General features: G+C 58.4%; 1 protein-coding gene across 4 annotated transcripts in view; it reads right to left on the bottom strand.

Moving 5' to 3' along the window:
• Positions 1-22,514, bottom strand: part of ZNF609 (zinc finger protein 609) — a 49,349-nt gene that overhangs the window by 12,412 nt on the left and 14,423 nt on the right. For all 4 annotated transcript variants that reach the window (XM_072043505.1, XM_027466515.3, XM_072043502.1 and 1 more), the window contains exon 3: positions 955-1,180. In XM_072043505.1, the coding sequence (XP_071899606.1) occupies positions 955-1,180 (226 nt within the window). The remainder of the gene's footprint in view (positions 1-954; positions 1,181-22,514) is intronic.

Here is a 22,514-nt window from a genome sequence, read left to right as displayed (position 1 = left end):
CAATTCAGACGAATTTTTCCATAGTGAGCAGAAGGGGAAGCAGGGAGGGCTGAGGAGCGTGAGACAGCTGGAGGTCCCCGACCCAAGCTGTGCTGGAAGCAGGCCTCCAAAGGAGCTCTTGGTTACTGGCCGAGGCAACCTGTCAGCTGGCCCCTGTCACCTCTGCTCCTCCTCACCTTTGTGCCTCTGGGCTCTGCTTCTGCTTCCAGAGCCAGCTGAAGCCAGACGAACGCGAGGAGTTCACCCCAGGCCTCCAGAAGCAGCAACCTCCCATGTCCCGAGGAGGCTGGAGGGAAGGCCAGGTTCCAGCGCTCGCCGTGGTCCGCTGAGCCACCTATTCATCCCTGTGTGACTTGGCAGAGCCCCAACAGCAACTAAAACCCATCAAAGGAGCTGGGAAAGCAAACCAAGCTGTGCGCAGATGAGACGAGCTCCAGCGGAAAAAGGTTCGATTGGCTTGGCAAGAGAGACGAGAGCCTGATCTCCTGTTGAGTCTATTTTGAAAGCTCCGCTGGGGTTTTTTAATCCAGCAGGAGATTTCTGCTGCCTCCCAGGGCTTGAGCGCTTTTGTGACAGACCTGCAGGTTGCCAAGTAGAAATGAAGTCAACTCTGTCGAGTTCCCATTCGGGCTGGCATGGCCTCTCCTCTGGCACCTCCAGGAGCAAGTTAGCTCTTGCAGAAAGGCAGAGAAATGGCAGCTTAGATTTTCGCCCACTGTCTGGGCGACAGGATAACACAACGTGCTGGGCTGACGCAAGTTTTGGCCTGTTACTCCCTTTGCTGCACAGACTAAGAGCTGCTCCCACGCAGCTACTCTGTCCTGACCACCCAAATTGCAGCAGAAAGCCCAAGATGTGCCAACGAGCAGCACAGCAGGGACAGGGGAAGAAAGGGATTGCCCCAGCTCCACAATTTCATTCTCAGAGAGCAAAAAGCTCGCCGGTGCCACTCACCGTCCTCAGTCTCCTGCCAGACGATGCCCTCCAGGTTCACGCTGGTGCCAGGCTCGCAGGGGCCGAGGCACTCGGGCTCGGTGGCCAGGGCCACGTCGCAGGTATTCACCCCCACGGAGCGGGTGCGTACCATGATCTGCTCGCAAGGCGACGAGATGTCGTTGTTGACCACGGGGACGAGGAGGTGCAGGGGCAGCACCGCGGGCGTGGAGACCGGAGACTCCATCTGCAGGGAAAGAGAAACAGGCCGGTCACCACCGGGAGGGGAACAAGTATCAACAGGCAGCTACATTTCTGGAGAACCTCGAGCCCAGGGCAAGCGCCAGGAGGCGGTTCAGGTCCCACACCCCAACGGAGGACAAGGATCTCGTTGGTCTTTCCCACCCCGGCGTGCCCACAGCCACGTAACCCCGCAAAGCCAGCGCTTTGTAGTCATGCAGATCACGCCCCTCGGCCCTCCGCGGGAGATAGCAGCTCTGCTGCTGAGAGCCGGTGCCAAGTTCCTTCCCCGACCGCTTCTGCTGGTCAGCGTGCCTCCTGGCCAGCGCTCAGATGTTAACGCAGTCCGTGACTTTGGACCCAATGGCTCATTAGAAAAAAATTACAGGCTTCTGCTCAACTGGCAGGACAGGCCCAACGAGCAGCGGTCTCTCTGCGGTGCCCGTGAAAACCAACATCCTCCTCCTCCCACAGCTACCCCGTGACCATCCAGAGCCACACATCCCCCTCCTCCACGCGCGCCTCGGCTCCGGATACCGAGCGCCTTGCACGCGGAGAGCTCGGAAAGGCAGCAGCACAACACAGCCAGCGTGAGCGTGGCCAAGGCACGGCCGAGCTACGGGAACGACAGCGTTAGGAGAGGGAGGGCTGGCGCTGCTTCTGCTGCTGGGCCTTCAAGCCAAGCCACCCGCAGGCGGGCAGCACGTTTGGGGCTGGCTGCCCCTCCCCTGCTCAGTCCCCTCTCTCACAAGGAGGTTTGCAATCTCGGTAAGACGCCGAGCAACCTCAGAACAGAAGCAGGCTGAGGAAAATAATCAAATCATCAGCAAGCGCTGACCTGGGTTTCGGTTTCAATCGGGGGATGATCTCTCTAGAGCATCCAGCCCTGCACCGAGAGACGTCTTCCGAAGCCTCTGCTGAGCTGAGCTGATTACAGCCCTGCAGAGGCCACGTTTGCTGGTCACCGAGGGGACACGGACACCCCCACGGCCACATCCAACCTCACTGCTGCCTCTCCTTGGCCAACGTCGCCGAGCACAAAGTGCTCAGCCTGAACTAGCACCAGCTGCCAGAATTACCTGTTCACGCTCTCGGCCCCGGTGGAAGCTCACACCTTACACCACCCTGCCCCAGGGTTTACACGCGGCCACCCTGCAGCTTCCTGCACCCCCAAAGCCTCTCCAAACCCTGGGCGATGCAAAGCACCCGAACAGGAGCCAAGGCACCGCAGTGACCGCGTGGCGGAGCGGATCGCGCCTGCCAGCAGGGGACACGAGCGTGGCCCTCCCGGACAGCGTGGAGGTCTTCAGGCTGTGGTGGATGTTTGCTCTTCCAGCCGTGTCCTCCTGCAACCGTCCTCTGCCTGCAGGGCTCATCGGGGCGCATCCAGCCCGTGAGGCATTACCGATGGCCCGGAGGTTTAAAGCAGCAGTGGCTGGACCACGGTCGCTCGCTCTGCGTGCCGGCAGCACCAGCTCCCCCAGGAGCCCTTCCCCAGGTCTCCAGCACAGCCCCTGAGGCCACCCAAAGGCCAGCTAGTCCTGCAGGAGGTTTTTGGCATAGAAAGCTCACCCTCAGACAGCTCAGCCCCCCAAGCACGCCAAGCCCATCCTGTGCATCTCAGCGGATCCAGGGCAAGAAAGATGCTTGAAGGAGGCAGCAGGCTCCTCTGGAGGGGGGCCAAGAAAGCAAACTGCTCCCGAACGCTGTGCTTTCCGAATCCGTGCGAGTTCCCCTGCAATGAAATACGCGGAGAGGAGCGGGGAAGGGATGCGTGGCTTCGGTGGAGCCCTCGCCCCCAGCACCCCGAGCCTGCGAGCAGCGGCCAGCTGCCTGCTTGTGCGTGCGGAGGAGAGGAAGGGCACCTGTGGGTTTTGAAACTGTTCAGCTTCCTTCCACTTTGCAACAGAAACCACAGTGCAGCACAGGAGCGTTTAATTACAGTTCCAGCTCTGCTAATTATCGCTTGGTCACATTTGTAATCTGCATTACGCCACAGCGCATAATAAGCAGCTCGCTGCGATCTCTCTAATAAGCGAGGAGGCTTTATGGGATTTCATATTTCACCCTGCACTGGAACAAACAGAGCCTCATTTATCAGCCATTGGGAAAAGAGGCAGCTTGCCTGCTCTTGCCCAGAGCTCGAGAGCAAAAAAGGCCCAGGGGCCGGGCAGGAGCAAAGCCCCCAGAGCTGGGGACACGTCCCAGGCAGGCGACAAACCTGAAAGCCAAGGCAGAGGAAGAAGCGGGCAGATCAATCCCCAAATTCCCCCCGCCGCCCCCCCCGCATGCCTCTTATCTCCCAGCACCGCAGCTTTTCATCCTCCTGCTTTATGGAGGCAAGCAGATTCGCCTGCTCGAGGCTGGGGGCAGAGGCAGCGCACGAGGGCTGATGTGGGGAAGGAGAGCAGCAGGCAGGCAGTCTCGCCGTGGGAAATAACTGCGTGGCACGGGGGCCCCGGGTACCGTCGACCACCCTCACCCTCTGCCATGGGGCGGGGTGCCAGGAGCTGCTGCTGGCCCTGCCATCTCCCCCAGGCAGCGAGCACGGGGCTGGGGAATGGAGCAGGCTCCTCAGAGCAAGCCCTGCGCTGCTGCGGCTTCCAGCACCCGGCACACACACGCCCCTGGGCAAATCCCTTGGGGATCCTGGGCCCGAGATCCCCTTTTGGCAGAAGGGGATTTCTTTCTCTTTCCTTGCAGGGTTGGTGCTAAGATTCAGGAGCATAAATGCAGCCGGAGGGAGCTTGTTTGTCCTCCGACAAGAGTTCAAGCAGGACGATGTTTCCCATGCCGGCTCCGGCCGTGCACCCGCCCCAGCCGAAGCCTCGCTAATGAAAGCCCTTTGTGTTCCTCGCCGAGGCTTTCCCATCACGAGGAACGTGCTCTCACCACCGCCGAGGACAGAGGTGGAACGCAGCCAAGCCCGGCGAGCGGCGGCCAGCACGATGGGAAAAAGCAGCTCCTGCCATCCCGGAGCCGCACGCCGCGGCCTCGTTAGCGTCCCTTGGTGTTAAGGGGACGCTGCGTCTCCAGGGCAGCCATCAGCTAACGGCAGAGAGAGGGGAGGGCACAAAAAAATCAAACCACGGGGCTAGTTTTGGTGCCAACCTCTGAACCACCTTGCAGGGTAAAAGTAGGACTGGTATTTATCAGTGTTTTCATTCGCTCCCAGTAATCAAAGTCATCCAGGCACGAAAAGTGTGTTTCTGGGCACTGAAAGCCAACAGATGCACCAAAAAAAAACAGGAGAAGAGCAACCAGCGCTGCACCTCGGAGGGCAGAGGTGTCAGCAGCCATGAGGTGTCGGTGTGCTGGCGGAGCTGCAGCGCCACGCACCCGGCAGCGAGCATCCCACAGTGTGAGACTGCCTGGAAGGGTCCTGCAAAACCAGAGACAATAAGAGACAGTCAGTGCTGGGCACAAGCTGGGTGGCGAGGACCAGCCGCGGAGCAGAACTGCTCCGGCACAGAAGAGTTGCTTGAGGCTGCAGCCGATGCTTCCCACATCCTCACCAGGCTCAGAGCAGCGTTTGGGAGCGTCAGCGCTGTCGCTCCTGCCCTGCCTGCTCAGCACAGCCCCAGCAGCTCTGCTTTTTCGTGTTACAGCCTGGGAGCAAGAGTTTCAAGCTCCTTGAGGTGAGGTAACCATGGAGAAGATCCATCCCACAGGTGAGCACCTTTGGTTGGCACCTCCAAACCTGAAGCTGCAGCACCTGAGGTGTCTCAGCTCCATGCAGGTGACCTCGGCTTTCCAAGGATTTCCAAGAGGTCTTCTCCATCCTGACCCCCAAAGTTGGGTGTGCAGAGCATGAACCACTTGCAGAGCACCTTGGGGATGGGAGGAGCTGAGCATCTTCACGGCAAGGAGCTGAGAGGTTCCTGTGGGCCATGTCCTGCCCCCCAGTGCCACCAAATGCCACTGGCACAGCCCTGGGCACAAGGACACAGCTGGGACCCCAGCACTGCCACCCACTGCCCTTCCCTCCTGCCCACTGACATCAAGATGGGAAAAAAAAACAACAAAAAAACACGTTTTAGGAGAAATCTCCCCTTCCCCATCCTGGAAAAAAGCCAGCTTCAAGCCTTACGTCAGACATTTTAATGCATAATTAAATGCTGTTTGGGTAGGAGATGAGGATTTTTCCAGTCCCTGCTGCTCAGCATGCAGAGTCCTCTAAGGAGCATTTCTTGGCCCAGGTTTCCCCCCTCCCCAGCCTGTCGCTGGGGGCTGCTGGGTCAAGTGCAGCATCGCCGGTGCCAGCCCTGAGCTGGGAGGGAGTCAGCAAGCCCAAAACCACAGGATTGGGTCTCTCAGGTTTCTCCCCGATGATAGCAAGGAGGCAACCAGCTCCCGCTGTCCTCAGGGATTGTGGCACTGCCCCAGCTGCCCCCTGTGAGGCGGGCCTGCCAGGAGGAAAGATTTGGGGTGGATGCCTGGGAAACCAGCAGCCCAGCAGGCTACCCAAGGAAAGCCCCCAGGGCTCAGCTCCACGAGGACAGAGCCACGTGTGTCCTTGCAGCAGGGCTGGGAAATCGCTGCCTTTTGGGAGCGGCCCCCAGGCTTCATCGCCGCCCCCCCCGCAGGCCTGCGCCGTGCTTTCTCTCCCCGTCACCGCTCTCCGCTGGGTAAATCCCTGCTCGAACACAGCCAGGCTTATCTCAGCACTTGCAGCATTTCGAGATCAAGAGGAGGCAGACGCTGCAGAGCCACAGTCTTGCATGTTACTGCGCCTTCAATAAAGCCAGGAATAGCACCCAAGACAGACGTGCTGGCACCGAGTCACCTGCTCTAACCGTTTATGAGACTATCAGAGCTGCTCCAGCAAAAGAAAATGAAAAAAAAAAGGTGTCTTGGATAGGAGAGAGGTGGCAAAGAGCAGCCACAGAGGGGACAGGTGACAGAAGCAGGAGGGAGGGAAGGAGAAGGCCGGGATGGCAGCCCCATAGGGTGACAATGGGATTGGTGTCGGGCCAGCTGCTGCCACCGACCCGTCTGCACAACGACAGGAGGAGCAAGCAGCAGGCTTGCCCCCTCCTTGAAACAGAGAAGCACCACAGCTCGCTCCCACACTGCAGGGTGGCTGTGGAAAGCTGGCAGGGCCGCCCGCCTGGCAGCTCTGCTTCCTTGGGTCACCCTTTTCGTTGTTTTTCCCCCCAGTTTTCCTACCTCAGTCTTGCGAGTCTAAACCTCGCTCGGCCCCAGTGCTTCGCACCATGGCACGGCCGCACAGGCAGCGTGCAAACTGGGAGTGTTAATAATTAAGTCATTGCATTAATTAGTGATGCCCATCCAAGCACAGCCCAAGCTCTTCTCTTTAGCAAGCCGCAGCGTCTCTAAGACTACCACGTCCTAGGAGCAGGCCATACCTGGCAGCGGGATTTCTACGACTGCAGTATCTCTAAGACTACAAAATCCTAGAAATATTTCTAAGCATTTCCACTATTTCTAAGAAATATTCCTTAAAAGTATTTCTATGACTATAAAATCTTCAAAAATAGCTTGGCCAGATGCAGACCGGGCTGCAAAGCCTCAGAATCAGGAGCGGCGAGAGCAACTTGCAGGAGACCTGGGTGCAGGAGCAGCGCACGGGACTTTGCTCAGGACACCAACCCCTCCTCGCCTCTCCCAGCCCCGACTTGGTTTGGACACGGTGTCGGAGGAGAATTTGATGGTTTTGTCCTGGTGGCTCCCAGGAGAGCAGCGATTGTGCTCAGCTCTGGACATCTCATTACCGAAGAGGATACGGATAAATTGGAGGAAGTTCCGAGAAGAGGACAAAAACAAGGAGGAGGCTGAAGGGATTGATTCGGAAGAGGCAATTAAAGAGCTAAAAATACGGAGAGCTCGGTTCAGTGACAGCTAACAGGGGACACGACCGTAATCGACAGCTCCGTGGGGAATGAAAACAAGCAGAAGGAGAGGAATGGCGCAGGGTGATGCAGAGGGTAAGAGCAAGGAGGACTGGGATGAATTAAGGACAGGAATGTTTAAGAAAGGCATTGGCCACAGCCTCCTGGCAGTGAAACTGTTCCTGAGCACACGAGTGCTTTCCAAGCTGGAAAATCCTTCATCCTTCCCCGCTCTCCTCCTCCCCTCCCCGCATCCCTCCACGGCTGGACCAGGAGGTTCATAAACAAGCAGATACAAAAAAGAATCCTTCATTCATCTCCTCGGCCTATCTACAAAGAGCAGTCGGCGAGCTGGAGTGTGTTCTAAGCAGCTCTCCTGGGCAAGAAACCCAGCTGCCTGCAGCTACAAGCGGCGCCGGGTACTTTAAGGTCTCGTGGACTCCTGGCTCCGAGGCAGGAGAAGCCAAGCTGTGCGCCCAGCGCTCAGGCGTGGAAAATCTGTTTGGGGCTGGGGCGGGAGGGAAGGAGATGAAACGAGCTCTCTGCAAAGCAGGACGCACCTCCGGAGGCACGGGAACGGCTCCTGGAGCAGCTCTGCCACCCGAGAGCTCTGCTCAGAGGGCACCCGGCCTGGCAGCACGCTGAGGAGTGCCGCGGCTCTCTGCCCTGCCCGGGCCACCATGGATTTTGGGGGAAATAAGCAACCCCTTCTGCCAGGCGCTGCATTTGGAGCCATGCAAGAGCATCGCATGCGCCTTGTTGTTGTCGCTGGGTATTCGAGGCTCCTGGAGAGGCTCAATTCCAGGGCGAGAGAGACGTATTTCAGTGTGATAAGCGGCAAAGTCTACAAGGAGTTTCAGATCTATTTATCCCTCAGGCAAGAGGAGACATCTTCCTTCCATCTATTTAATATTAAAGAGCTATTTTGGTATGATTTTCACGTCCCAGTCCTTGCAGGCTGCACGTTTAGGAAGCTGCCCGCTTGGCTCTTATCTCTTCTTCTTTGTAGGTTTTGCTCGAGTTGCCAGGAGAGATGCTCGTGGTTTCTAGTCACAAAGCCAGCTCTGTCTGATGGCCTGATCGGGAGATTACAGGAGGGGAGCGAGCGAGAAATAAGCCAAATCCTGTGATAGCCACGGATGGGGGCAACAAGAGGAGGACAGCACCATGCGCCCGTGCCAGGAGATGCCAAACACCTTCCCCTTGTTCTGCCTCTCTGTGCCATGGGTCCTGCGCCTCCCCCAGCTCCCCACATCCCAGCAACCTTCCCAAAACTGCCTTGGGAGCAGCCCAGCGCATTTTGGGCACCTGTAAGAGCGCAGAGCAGCGCCGTGCCCCACATAGCAGGACGCTACACTTGCAGCCGTGCTTCTCCTTGAGAGCACTCGATGTAAAAATAGAAAAACATCTTCAAGTGGCTGCTTCATCAGCTCCTCTGGTCTGCAGCAAGGCAAAGAGCTCAGATCTGAAATCCAAATAAGCACGGGGACCCTGAGAAGCTCCACAGGGATGGGAGCGAGGGGATGCTGACACCGCCCAGATAAGCCCCAGGAAGCTTTTTGCCCTCCAACCGTGCATTTCTCAGCCTGCGCACGGAGAAACCCATCGCCAAATTTAAGCTAATGACTAATTGCTCTCCTTCGCCACGGAACGAAGCCCAACACTCGCTTTTAACAAGACAGAAGATGGTCGCCACCAAAAAAAATCACATCCCAGGCCAGCAGCAGACTCGCCGGCACTCCTAAAACAAAGCAAAGACGCTGTCAGACAGAGCAGGCCCACTGCAAGTGATCCTAATGTGGCGAGAAAGAGCAGGATGATAAAAAAAAACAGGCATTTTTAGCACCAGACTCCTGCGGCCAGGGTGCTGCTGCCCTCGTTTCTCCGCCGAGCGCTGCCTGGAGCAGAGCTGCTGTGCTCAGCCCGTGCAGCGCCAGCCCGTGCCTGGCACCGCACCCACAGCATCTGCTTCGGGCTGCTTCAGCCCAGTCCCAGCATCAGGGAGTAAACACCAAGGGCTCAGCGCTGGCCTGGAGGCTGTGGCCGGGCATTGTTCTGTAAAGGGGAGGCCTTCCCGGACAGGGACCCTGCTGCCCCACAGCACCATGTCCCCAGGCTCCTCGGGAACACATCCCCACGTCCCCCACAGTTCTTCATCTTTGGTTCCTAAACTGGGATTGTCTTCCAAATCTAGGTTTCTGGGGTGTGGGAGAACCCAGAACACAAAAGCAAGGTGACTGGGGCAGCACAGACCTCCCGGGAACACCGCTGTCACCACCTGTCACACATGGGTGCCGTGACCCTGCAGGAGAGGGTTCCCCATCAGCTACAGGACAGACCTCTGACTACCACAACGGTTGGCCAACAGCATTGGACACCTCCACTTCAGCCTGGAGAAGCAAAAAAAAAACAATTCTGCCCCCAGATCCCTGCAATCTAAGCTCCAGCTACACCTGGAGAACACAGAGCGGGCGCATCTGCTCGCACTCACCCGCTCCTGCCTCGTACCTGAGGGAAGGAAGGATAATGCTTTAGCTGGGAAAAGCCACACCAGGCGCAATACGGACTGGGGGAGAGGGCCCCGGGCACCAGCTGTGAGCTCCAAGGCAAAGAGCTGAGGTTCAGGGCTTTCACAGACCTGAAGGCAGGGAGGGTGGCTGCTGCTCGAGGGATCAAATGCATGCGGAAGCAAAGCCTGCCAGGACAAGAACGGGAGACGAGGGGCACAGCAGCGCTGAGATCCACTTCTCATTTGTGGAGACAAAAGACCAAACACCCGCGTTGGAAGGGCACCGTCTCGGAGAAGAAAGGGGATGGCTGACAGGTAACAGCAATGCTGCTGCACGGGGGGAGCCTGGCACAAGAACTGCAGGCGTGCAGGGATGAAAGCCTCGGCGCAGGCTGCGGGAAGCTGGGAACACAACGGGGAGCCCCATTTCTGCCCCACCAGTGCAGCACAAAGAGGGGGGAACCCCCCGGGAGGCCAGCAAGCAGCGGTACCGGTGCCGCCTGGCTGAGGTGCTGCTCGGCCTCCTCCTCACCCTGGCAGGCAGAGGAGAGCGAGGAGGGTGGATGTGAGCGTGGAGGCTGCAGACACATCTTGTTTTAATTGCATCAGCAATCGCTCAGCAATTAACGGCAGCGAGGAGGAGGAGGAGAAAAAGGAGGAGGTGTAGGGCAGCAGAGAGGAAGGGAGGCAGCAACCGACCCTTCCCCGTGTAACAAAGCTGTCACACGCTTCTCAACAGCCACCACAAGCCCCTGGCTCAGGACAGCACCCCCAGCACAGACAGGCATGGACCAGAGCTCGAGCCTCCTGATGACAGAGAGCAGGGGAGCCAGGAGCAAGTGGAGCAGCACCAGGAGCTGTAACGGGGACAGAGCTGGGCTCTGCTGCATCTTTCAGCCACGAGGAGCAGGTGCTGAAGGAGAAGCCCCAAGGCAGCGGCACCGACAGCTGGAGCAGAAACCTCGGAGGCAAGGGAATGGAGCGGGAGCTGCTGGTCTGATCCACAGCTGGAAAAGCCAGCCTCGGGGGGCAGGCAGACAGATGAGGAAAGCGTCCATGGGAACAGCCCGCTGGTGGTTTGCAGCCTTCCCACCTCACCTTCACCTTCCTCCTTGTCGCACCCAGCAGCCCCACCAGGCCCGGTGGCTCCCGCTGCAGTTGGAGCCCAGCGCTCGGTGTTTTTTTGCTCTGTTCAGTGAGTGCCGGTGCCTGCCAGCGCTCGCAAAGCTCAGGGCCTGACCGTGCCCCCGCCAAGCAGATCCGCCTGCAGTTCATCCAGCGACGTGAAATGGCTTTCAGCTCATTAACGAGCCTGCCGAGATCAAGGGGAGTCAGAGCTGCTCCATCCTCACCGGCTGGAAAGCGCCGCAAGCACGTACGCCTCCAGCCCAGCACCGAGATGTCGCATTTACAACGCTCCCTTTGCTCATTTCCCCCGCTTCCTCGAAGCCTGAGACACCCCAAAACTCAGCTCCAGCGATCCATCATCCAGCACGGGGGCAAGCTGAGTCCTTCCCAAGCACTGGGCCAGATCCCAAGTCCTCTGGCTCTCGTTAACAAACCTGCTGGCGGATCCAAAACCCCCTCTCCAGAGAGCTGGGCTTCAAATCCAGGAGGAGGAGAGGACAAAGCTGCCTGCACCCACCAAGGAGACTTTTTTGCTGCATTGATCTCCCTGTTTCTAATGGGGGAGGAAAAGGATCAGCTTTGAGCACGGATGCACAAACCCCGTCCTCAGCACGTGGCTGCTGGCACACTTTCACCCCTGTGGGCTGGAAACCTGATGCACCCCCAGTCTGAGCACCGGGCAAACACCGGGAACCCCAGCTCCACTACAGCAAAACCAACACCAAAGCTCCCTTGGCTCCCCGAAGCCAGGCTTTTAAAGAGCTGGAGATCTTCAGCTCTTCACCCAGCGACGAGGAGCGATGGGGAAGGGCAGCACTGCGGGGCAGGGGAGGCACAACGCAGCGCCCTGCGTGCCATGCCGGGTCACCTATCCACAGGGGCCTCGCCTCCTCCTCGGGCGGGGAGCCAGGCCGATTACCCGTCATATGCTGCAAGACGCAGTGCCAACAGCCCGGCCGAGATCACCCAGCTTGTTTGCTATAAAAAAAAAAAAAAAAAACAACTCGGATGCAGGCAAGCGGCTTTTGTTCAAGCCCTTGCTTGCCTGCGGAAGGTGAGTGAGCACATCAGCCTGCGCTAAAGCATGTAATGCCCGCAGGCTGCTCCTCCCTTGCACTCCTGGAAAGAGCGATGGAGAGCAGCAGGCAGGAGCGCTGCCAGCGGGGCAGCCCCCTCCCGGCTCGCCCCGGCATCGGCCCCGGGGTGCTGGCAGCCTCATGGCTCTGCCGGCTGCTCCCCGAATCCCAAATCCCGCTGTTGGTGAGGCCAAAGGGCTGGTGCTGGTGGTCAGCTCAGGCTCCTGGCACCAGCTGGATGGGAGTTGCTGAGAAAACCATCTCGGTGTGCAGGGCACAAGCTTTCAGGGGGGCTAACGGCGCGTTAACCTCTCTGGCTCCCTTTTCTTCTACTGTGTGAAGCACACGATGCCATTTCGTACTCCTCAGGGAGCATCAGAGCCTTTCCTCCCCTTGGAATCAGGAGTGGGAAAAGGTTCGTGGCGCTCCTCTGACAGCCCTAGAGAACAAGCACAATGCAAATCTTAGCACTTCGGAAGAGCGTTTCATCCAGACTTGTAAGAGAGAAACTAAATTACATGGAAGAGAAAGGCAGGAAATGATGGCAGTGAACTTCAGAAGTGCTCGGTGCTTTTTGTTCCCTCGGGTTCTGCCAAAGACCTCAGAGGATGCAGATTTTCTGAGGGTGGATGTTCAGAGCTCCCCAAAACAGGGCGCTCAAACAACCAAAGCGCCCCCCCTAACCATCTCTGAAAACCCGGCCCAGCACAGCGTGAGCTGGTGTTCTGAAGGAATCCCTGGGCCTGGAAGACCCAAGCAGCCCACACACCATCACCATCGCTCGGAGTGAAACCTCTTGGTACAGATTTGTGGGTTGATGTACAGGGAGCCACCTTTTCCAGCCTGCAGCCCCCGAGCTGCGTTGTCCAGCCCCAGCAGAGCAGGAGCAACGCCCGCTCCACGAGGCTCCTCGAAGGGCTGAAGCCTCAGCTGCCCCGCATCTAAATAACAAATCTTCACCTGCGACTTCAAAGGCGGTGGCACGCCGGGAACCTGTCATTAGGTAATTAGGAACCTGAATTTTCACACCCAGGATCTATCACTGCGGGTCATGCCGACATCGAGCCGCCCACTGCACCGGGCTGCAGCCACGGGGAGGAGAAGCTCCGGTGCTGGCAGAAAATGGGAGCTCGAGGAGCCGGGAAGAGAAATAAAACCTTGGGTTTGCGAGCCAGGCTCTGTCCCAGCAGGGCTTGCGTGCTAGAAGTTTAAGAAAGGGTTTGTTTGCTGACAGCTTAAAGGATTTAAGGGAAGGATTAACCATGGCTTTGCTGATGAGAGAATCGGTGGCAAACTCGGAGCAATCCCATGCGCATGGGGAGAAGCTGGAGGAGGATGGGAAAGGAGAGCAAAACCAGCAGGGACAGCCTGCTTTGCACGGTGAACTCGACGGGGAGCTGCTCTCCCCAGCGTTACCAGCCCAGAAGATACAGGGAAAGCCTAAGGATGACCAGGTGCAGGGTCTCACCTTCACGGGGGAGCGCTGGGACTGAGCCTGGCTATTTGGGGAACCAAAGGTGCCCAGATGCTGTACGGGCAAAGCGTTTACAGCCAGATCAGGCTCACATCCAGGAGGATATCGCAGAGAAAAGGCAGCAGGAGGCGGATCTGCTCCAGATCGGCCACACGCAGAGGAAGATGCCACTGGAGAGGTTCCTCCTGGCACAAGATGTCCGTCACCAAGCCCGACGGGGCTTGGGAGCAGATGTGGATGGCTCGATGGGCTCGTCTGGAGGGCTGCAAACCCGCGACGAGGCCGTGCTCCAGCTGGGAGCAGCTCATCCGCCCGCCCAGCCCCTGCCAGCCGCTCAGCAAACGAGCACGGTCCCCTTAAGGGCAAGCACCATCCAGGCGGATTTAGCTGGAAGAGGGTGGGGAGATCGCTGAGCTGGAAGCCACGGTCTGAATCTTATCTGCTGCTTTAATACCTATCAGTGGTGATACAGATTAAAGGATTAGGCGGGATTACTGAAGGCAACCCCCCTGGCACCAGGCAGCCGGGGTGCAGCGCTCCCCTCCTGCACCCGCAGCCCTCCGGAGAGGAGCTGCCCCCTGAAAGCAGGACAAGGACGCTCTCTATGAGCGACAGCAGCCCTGCAAACTCAGCCCACCCGCAGGGAGCGAGGCTGAGCTTCCCAGGAAGGAAAAGAAGGCTCGCCAGCTCTCACCAGGCCTGTTGCCCCTGCGGTTGCCCTACCAGCACAAGTTCAGCAAGTCTTCAGGGACCGCTGGCACCAACGCCAGGAGAAAGCATCTTGCCGTGCTCCACCCTGCTCCTTCCTATCCCTCTTCTACCAATGCATTTGTGCATCCCTGGGAACCCGCCTGCTTAAAACCTGCCTTTTTTTTTCCTTGCTGCTCGGCACAGCTTTTAATTGGATCATTTCCCTGACCCAGTTCCCCACATGGCTGCACAAACCCTCGAGCAGCAGTGTGGGAGGACGTGGCCAGGACACCTCCCGCAACGCCCCGATGACCGCACAAGGACGCAGAAGAGCTCCCATGCCCGAGCCCAAGCTGAGCACGTGCTGGAAAGAGATTTCCCCTCGAGGCTCCCTACCTTCCAAGAGGTGCCTGCAGCCCGACGGCGCTGCTTTCACGTGCGAGTTGGCTTTGGTGGGAGAGCCCACAGGTGGGGCAGCTGAAGAGGAGCGTGCCACCAAGCCAGCGTGCCTCCCGTAGCGGTGAGTCCCAGAGCAACCACCCCCAGCTCTCGTGGCACTGCCCGTCCGAGGGGCTTTGCAAATGAGACACCAAAAGGTGGAACCGTGTCCACGTGCTTCCTCCTCGGGGACAGCTGCAGGAAGCAGAGCAGGTCGCCCCTCGGACTAAGCCACAAACAGAGGGAACAGAACACAAGTGAGCACCACAACACTGAGATTCCAATTTTAGTCTAGAAAAAACAAACAGCATTTGCCCCCCAGTCCCCGGGAAGGCACGAGCTGCAGAAGCTGTGCTGGGTGCGACCGCCTGCCAACAGCAATAAATCCGGGGCTGGAGCTGTGCTGCAGCCCGCCGCCAGGACGGATCCATCAGCCCCTCCAAATTCTTGGCCCCGACCAAACAGTGGCTCCCTCTGGAGCTCGGAGGGCCTCCTCTAGGTTAGCAGCACAATTATTTATGGAATTGAGGCGCTCGGAGTTGGTCACAGCTTTAATCCCCCGCAGCGTCATCTCCAACAACTCCCGGCTGCGCTTGTGCTTTGCTCCTGCTCCCTCCAGCGCCGCCACCCTTTTAAACGAAGCGCAGCGGTGGCGAGCTCAAGACCTGGGAGGGGAACTGCTCCCCGGGACGTGACGGCTGCTGCTGTTGGCACCAGGAAGCCCAGGTGCCAAACACAAGCCCCACGTCGTGACGGGATGCGCACGCCCAGCCCAACCGATGCAGTGGCCGTCAGGAGAGGCAGAGCACGTCCCCAGGCCTGGGCTGGAGCCCTGAAAGTCAGGAGAGCGCGGAGCTCCCTCCGGTAAATCCCCCAACGCACACAGCTTCATGTGTTTTTGCTGCATTCTGGTATTTTGGAAGTATTTTGCTTCACGGCCATGCCGCTGTGGAGCACACACACGTATCTCCTCGTCACCGCGCTGTAGTTCTCAAACAAAGCCTCAGCATACGGACGGGTGACTTTTCGTGCAAACACTGCCAGAAGGAACATGACCAAGGGGGCAGAGTTGAGGCTGCTGCGCTCAGCTCAGCTCTGAGCTTCCCAAGTGCTGAGAACCAACCGCTTGGCTCCGGTACCGCACCAACCTACTTCTCAGATGGCTCCTGCAGGTATCCGTGTCGCGTTGCCACCGCTGCCTCCTCAGCACCTCAACGCTCCGCCAGCTCTCGGGCTGGGTGCAGGATCCGACGTTGTCCTGGTGGAGCAGTTCCGTCCCCACCAGCCTGCCCACGTGTGCTCAGGTCCCTCCTCGCCAGGAGCCAGCCGCGAGCCCCTGCAGCTTCCCTGGCCGCTCTGCCATCACCTCGCCAAGCAGGTGACAAACTCGGATGCGCTCGCAGAGCAGTCAGAGTCCTGCAGCCCCCAGCGGGAGCACTCAGGGGCTTCCTCCGGCTGTTCGTCATGCCCACACGCCACGGGTTTTACAAGAGAAAGCCCTGAGAGCGGCACTTTGTCTCAGGCAAAGATTATTTTTGGCAGGTTTATCAGAACGGCTCTCACTCCCTTAACCTCTTCTTGGATGAAAGCACATTTAGAAGAGCCCAGATGTTGGAGTATCAATAAAACACAAAGCAGCGGTACAATGCAGCCTTGGAAAGCCCGCTATAAATAAACAACTTTTTTTTTTGTGGGGGGGGGGGGGGTTGCTCTCATAAACCAAATCTACACGCTCACCTCACCTGGAGCTGGAAATAAAAGTTGCCTTGGGTTGCCCATCTGCCGGACATGTGCACAAAAATGCTCCTGCAGCTCCCTTTCCCCTCGCTGGTCAAGCAACTCGTACTGCTCCATGGATTTTCAATCAAATTTCCCAAAATAAAGATTTGCAGGAGGAATCACAGGAGAGTCAAAGCCCTGGATGAGGAACTCGAGCCACGAGAACACCATGAGAGGATCACCACCAGTTCTCAGCCACGTCTGGGGGGCTGAGATGAGTCTCCCATTGTAGCAGCAGCTTTGTCCGAGCAGGGAGACAGCTCTTCTGCTGCTGGGCTGGCTGCAGACCCCACAGCTCACCACTGGAAGCTCTCCTCTGTTGGCCATCCACAGATGCTCTGGACCTCATACCAGCATTTACCACTGCTACCAAAAGCTTCTCCAAGAAACCCAACCATCTCACACTCCTGCCCCGATCTGCACGGCAGTTATTACTGTAAATCAAGCCATTCTCTCCTCCCAAGCTGGTGCTGGACATCTCCAGCAGATCTGGGATGCCTTTCATCAGCTGACAGCAAGCCTCCAGCGCCAGGAACAAAGCTCTCTTCTTGGTCCCCTCTCCCAGCTTGTGGGGAGCAGAAGTGCTAAATGATCTGCTCTCACAGCCCAGGAGAAACCCAACCCGGCCGCAGCCCCCATTTTCACCCTTTCCATTCATCAGCAGTCTCGGCACGAAGCGGGGTTGTCAGAAGATTTCTTGGATTTCCTTAAATTCTTCTGCCAAGTTCTGATTAAAATCCTCCTAAGTGGTTTTCTCTTTATTCGATTTCCTAGAACCGAGCAGCGAGGCAGTCCTGATAGCGGCGCTGAGTGCCGGCGTTAATAGCCACCGACGTGGCCGGGCCACCTCAGGCTCCCACGCAGGCTCGTTAGGATCAATGGCAAATTGAAAGCGATTCTCTTCGCATCTCCCCTATCAGGCCATCAGCTCCCAGAGGAGACAGGGTTTTAACAGCCCTGCTTGAAGCGCTCTGTCTCACGTAGCACCTCCGGGTACCTCTCCAGAGCTGCGTTCGGGAAGCTTTGACCAGGGACAAGGGCTCCCGAAGGGCATGGGTCTCGCTGCCCAGGAAGGGCCAGCTCCACCGAAATCCCACACGCTCTGCTCGGCGCTGGTGGCTTCGGAACAGATCTCCCTGCCGGCACTGAGCCCTGCCAAGCTGAACTCTCGTTACGTGCCATCAGGTTTGGAGCCCGTGCCAAACCACGGCCCGCCTTGCCCAGAAAATCTGGCTGCTTTGGTGGGCCGCAGGCTGAGGCGCTTGGGCTCCTGCCCAGGCACCAGGCACCTGCGAGCCCGGTCGCGCTCGTTTGTGCTGCCGAAGGCTGGAGACGCGAGGGACACCATGAAGGGGTGGCCGAGGGAAGCCCCTTTTTCGGGGGTCTCCGACCCGAGGGCTCGCGCAGGCCCGAAGGCAGAGCAGCAGGAACCGCGAGGCAGCCTCAAACAGGAAAAAACAGAAGGGAGGCTGCGAGTCCCTCGGCGCAGAGACCTGCTGCCTGCTGCCTGGGACACAGCTCCACCAGAGTGACCCCAGCTGACAAGGCACATTTCAGGGTGGTTTCATGCACGCAGCCTCTGTGTTCTTTTTTTTTTTTTAATGCAAGATCCCACCTCGCCAGGGGCCGTGGCTCTTCCCCCCCAAGGTCTGCAGCTACAAGATGCTCTGCTCGTGGCTGTAGGGTCTTGAAGGAAAGGCTGCTTTCCTTCAAAGGGACATTCACAGCCCTTCCTGCAGAGGCTCAGCCCCTCCAGCTCCCTTCACCCTTGTACACAAAGTGGAGTATTAATAGCCGGCCTGGAAGACCATAAAACACTAAATACCTAAAGGGTTCCTGTGCCTTGAAATGTTAATGCTAAGCAAAAAAAAAAAAAAAAAAGAAGCCTTCCTGTTAGCAAACGGCTGGGGTCTGTGATATATATACACACTGGCCTTCCTCCCCTGCAAGCCACAGAACAGCAAACAGCACGCCAAGCGCCGCATCGCCGCGCTGCTCACAAGGCGCCCCATAGATGCTCCCAGCTCCCCGGCCGGGCCAGGCTGGCTTCGCCAGCTCTTGCTGATGACTTCGTTACCACCTCAAAGATCCCGCTGGCTCCTCGCCATCCTCCCCTTACAGGATCCTTTTCAGCTTTCAAAAGAGGTTTCCCGGCCTCGCCCCGGAGCTTTCCTCTTCTTTCAAGCCTACCTCCCAGCTCGGCTGTGGTGCCCCTGCTCCCTCGGTCTCGCCAAGGTCATCTCATCTGTGCCGGAGGAGATGCAGGAGCGGGGAGGGCAGGGAGGGCTCCCACGCTGCCAGGCTGGCTGGAAATACTCGCTCAGAGCCGGTACGGCCGCGTTAGCTGCATCCCTCGGCGTGCCCAACGCGGGACGGTGCAGCTCCATCACCGCCCCACGTGCAGGTCTCCGTGCTGGGCCAGCTGGGGTGCAGTTCTGCCCCATCTAAGCCATCCGGCCATCCGAAGGATGAGGGGGGCTGCTCCCAGCACACAGGCAGCAAACTGGCACCCGAACAACTGGAGGCAGGGATGGGGCGAGAGGGGATGCGGGGAAGAGCGCTCATTTGCATAGCACCTGGGAAAAATCACATCGCATTTACATGGCTAATTGGGGGAGCGAGCTTCCTGGAATGAAATTGCTTTCTGGCTTGGGGTGGGAAAAAGAAAAAAAAATAAAATAAAAAGAAGAAAAATAATAAAAAAAAAAACACACCGCCATTTGTAGCTGTAATTGCACTCTCTCCACCTGCAGCACCTGCCAGCCCGCCGGCTCCCAGCGCGCATCCCGCTGCGTTCGGGGCAGACTGAGGCAGGGAGAGGGAGGCAGCGGCTCCACGTTCATCCCCAGGACGCAGGAGGGGCAGCTGAGAGCAGCGGGGACTCCTCTGGGACACAAACATCCTCAGAGCTGCATCACATCCCACCCCTCTGAAGGGGTGGGCAACGTGAGGACCTCCTCCTGCTTGCTCTGCCCACTCCCCGCACGATTCACAGCAGTGCGTTTGCAGGGACCCCGAGCGCACAAGGGACAGGCAATATTTTAAGATCAATCTAGACAATTAACGACTTTTAAACCAACTTCAGTGTCAAGAGCAGGGGAAACATCATCAGATAGGAGCACGCGCTGTTACCACACCATGTGAAAAAGCTTTGTGGTTAGCTCCATCCTGCGAAGGGACATCCACAGTGCGCCAGGACGGACCCGTGACTGTTTTGGTTGGCTCGGAGCTCGCGGTGACCTCTGCCTCAGCGGCCATGAGGTCGGCCACAGATTTGCCCGGCTGCCCAACGAGGATGCTCCGAAGCCACCCGGCCGTGGCCCCGCGCTCACCGGTGAGATATCGCAGCTCCAGCAGAGCAGTGGGAATGCAGAGCCACCACGGCGTAGGGAATGAATGGCACCAAGGACACTGCGCTCACAGAAAACCCGGAGAAGGTGGCCAGTGCTCTGTGAGGCAGCCTTAAAAAGCAAGGGGAGGGAGAAGGCAGAGCGCCGTGCTCCGCGGCCCTTCCCAGCGGCCTCCCCGGCTGCCAGGTGGAGGAGCAGATTTGCTCATTAGCGGATTATTCCTGGCACACTCCCCTTGCATCAGCTCCCCGGAAGGGCTGCGAGAGCAGCTCGCCGGTTTTGAAGCCTTCGGGGTTGCGAAGCGCTGGAGACGCCAGCAAATCTTCCTTTAAAGAAATCTCGCTCAGCCAGATAAATGGTGCTGTGTAGCAGGGGTCATTAGGCTAATAAGCAGCCACCGCCAGCCTGGAAGCAAAGCAACAAACACAAGAGAATCCACCAAAGCCAGTTAGCCTCAAAATCTGACCCATCTCAAGCAGTTACCATCTGCTAAGGAGTCTCCTTTGGAGGAGAAACCGGGCACATGAGTCAGCAGGATAGGTCACACGCTGGCCTTTTCATCCACAGCTCACATCACAAAACGGCTGGGGAGCCGCGAAGCGTGCAACGGAGCGGGCTGACGGCTTCTCTGAGCCGGGGAAGCGGCGTGCACCCAGTGCAACCCCCTCCACCTCCTTCAACCTCCTCGCTCCCACGTTGGCATTCTGCCCTTGTGCCTTCCCAGCTCCTCCAGCGTGGCCGTGCTTCATACCGTCATGGCCTCAACGTGGAGCCACTGGTCCTCGCCTCCAGAGTGCCATGGATGTGCACCACGACGGGGCTGAGCTTTGAGGTGAGCCCCCAGAGCTGTTCAGTTGGCTACAGCAACGCAAACAGGTCGTGCATGGACCTCGGCGCCTTGCCTCGTCCTTCCTTCTCACTGCTAAGGCGGGGAAATCCAACGGGAGGAGATGAAGATTTCCCCTGCCTCCACTACGGAATCTTACGAGGTGGGATCAGCCAAAACTCCCAGCCTGCTACATCTAGCAGCTTTAAAAAAAAAAATAAAAAAAATGCACACATATAAATAACCTCTCAGTAGGAGCCAAAACTCAAAGACTAACCCCATGGTTTTAAGTGAACAAGTCCAATTTCCTCCTTTGTAGCTCTTGACACATGTTGGCTGCGTGCCCCCTCCTCGCCTTGTTCCTGCAGCAGAAGGCTCTGCACTGCAGGTCAGGGGACGATAAGGAAATGAGCAGTGTAATTTCCAAGGCCTCCAAACGCAGCCCTGTCAGCAGCTCCGGAGGCGGCTTACTCAAGCATGGCTGGAGAAAGGAAACCGCAGCGAGAGGAGCCGGCAGCTGCTGCCGCGCGCTCCCCGCCGCCTCCCGGGCGCCCTTGGCTCGGCCTCGGCCGGGGCTGCCAAAGCCGCTGCAGCTGCAGCTCCCTGAAGGAGCCGGGGCGAGGGTGGGGAGCGCTGCGAAGAGGCGAGCCCACGACGGGCACTGCCCAACACACACGGGTCAAAATCTCAAGCGTACAGCCACGCACGAGGCCAGGGAAGCGCACAACGCCACTCCCAAGGGTACCCTCTGCATCCTCAGCGCGATGGGAGTCGCCGTCAGGGCGGCCTGGGTCTCACCAAAGCCTCGCACGGCACAGCAGGGAGCTCGGAGGGCTTTGCAGGTTAGGGCAGAGAAGCTGCTTGAATCATTTGGTATCGGAGCAAAGGATCTGCCCACGGAGGGGTAAATATTGAGGCCAATACACGGTGTGCAGACAACAAAGCTGGAAGCTATGAGCCATGTGAATGTGCCACGCTGCTTTACCTGTGCCATCATCAGCCAGCCAAGAAGGGGGCGAGCAAGAAGCTGGCGATGGCTGACACCCTGGCAGACGGAGCTGCTCACACCAGCGGGATGAAGCAAGGCAGCAGCACAGGATTAAGGGCCACATGCAACGCGCTGCTCCCACAATCAGGTTGGGTCCAAGCCCACAGCAGTCTCAGAGCATCCGTCTCTGCGAGACGCAAAGCTGGAAGAAAATGCAGTACCCAAAGCAGAGACACGTCTCTACGTGAAGGGGAAAGGCAGGGTGAAAACACCCCGGTGGCTTCTGACCAAAATGCCCAGACCCACCCCTCGTGCTGCCCCAAAGCACGGCGCACGTGAGGCAGCGAGGGTTTTCTGAAGGGCCGCGTCTCCAGCGGCTTCTGTTTGCCTTTTCCTCGTTTGCAGCAGCGTCACATCTGGACACTCGTCAGCAAAAACGCCCTCCTCCTGCTGAACAACCTCTCAATCAAAACAAAGCCGGAGCAGCAGCCAAGAGCTGGGAGGCTCTTTTGTTCAGTGCTTGACATCCCCTGGCCGGCCAGCACTGCCGTGCTCCCCCAAAATGCCGTGCTGCCCCCCAAAAAATGCTGTGCCCCAGCACCAGCGAGCCCAGGCACTGGTCCACACACACCAGAGACGGGTGAAGCAGCACAAGGCTCCCTGCGAGCATTAAGCTCCTGATCCTGCCCCCACAAACATATCTGGGGAGAAGCAGCGCCTGCAGCACTCGTGCCCAAGCTAGAGGAGGGCACGCAGGAGGCCAGGATGCGGCCAAGGGCAGACACACACCTAAAAAAAGGGTGTTGGGGCTGTCGCATGGCAGCTTCACCCCGGGCAGCAGCAACCACAGCAGACATCTGGTGACAGCGGCAAACATCTCCTGCTCGCTTCGCTGCCGCGACGCACAGATGTGAGAGGATGGCGGAAAACCAAAGCAAGGCTCTCCTACACCCAGCAAGGACTCGAGGGCTGCAACACCCTGCCGGGAGGTATTTAAAGAGCACAAAAGAGGAAGGAGGGGCAAACGGCGATCTGCCTGTGGCACCAAAGTACCTTGTCAAGGAAAAATACTCGCTGCGAGAGAGCTCTCGACTCCAGCCGGGAAGGCACAGCGAAAGCTCCCGGCCCCTCTTCTTCGCTCCCCGGGCGGAAAGCGGCCTCCCCGCCACGCGCCGCAGCCCAGACAGAAGCGGGCGCAGGGCAGGGTGAAGCGGAGGCCAGGTTGCCGGAG

This window comes from Anas platyrhynchos, chromosome 11 (assembly GCF_047663525.1).
Source record: "Anas platyrhynchos isolate ZD024472 breed Pekin duck chromosome 11, IASCAAS_PekinDuck_T2T, whole genome shotgun sequence".
NCBI classification, from domain to species: domain Eukaryota; kingdom Metazoa; phylum Chordata; class Aves; order Anseriformes; family Anatidae; genus Anas; species Anas platyrhynchos.
Note: the sequence above shows the minus strand (reverse complement) of the source record. Positions and strands in the feature narration are given on the sequence as shown.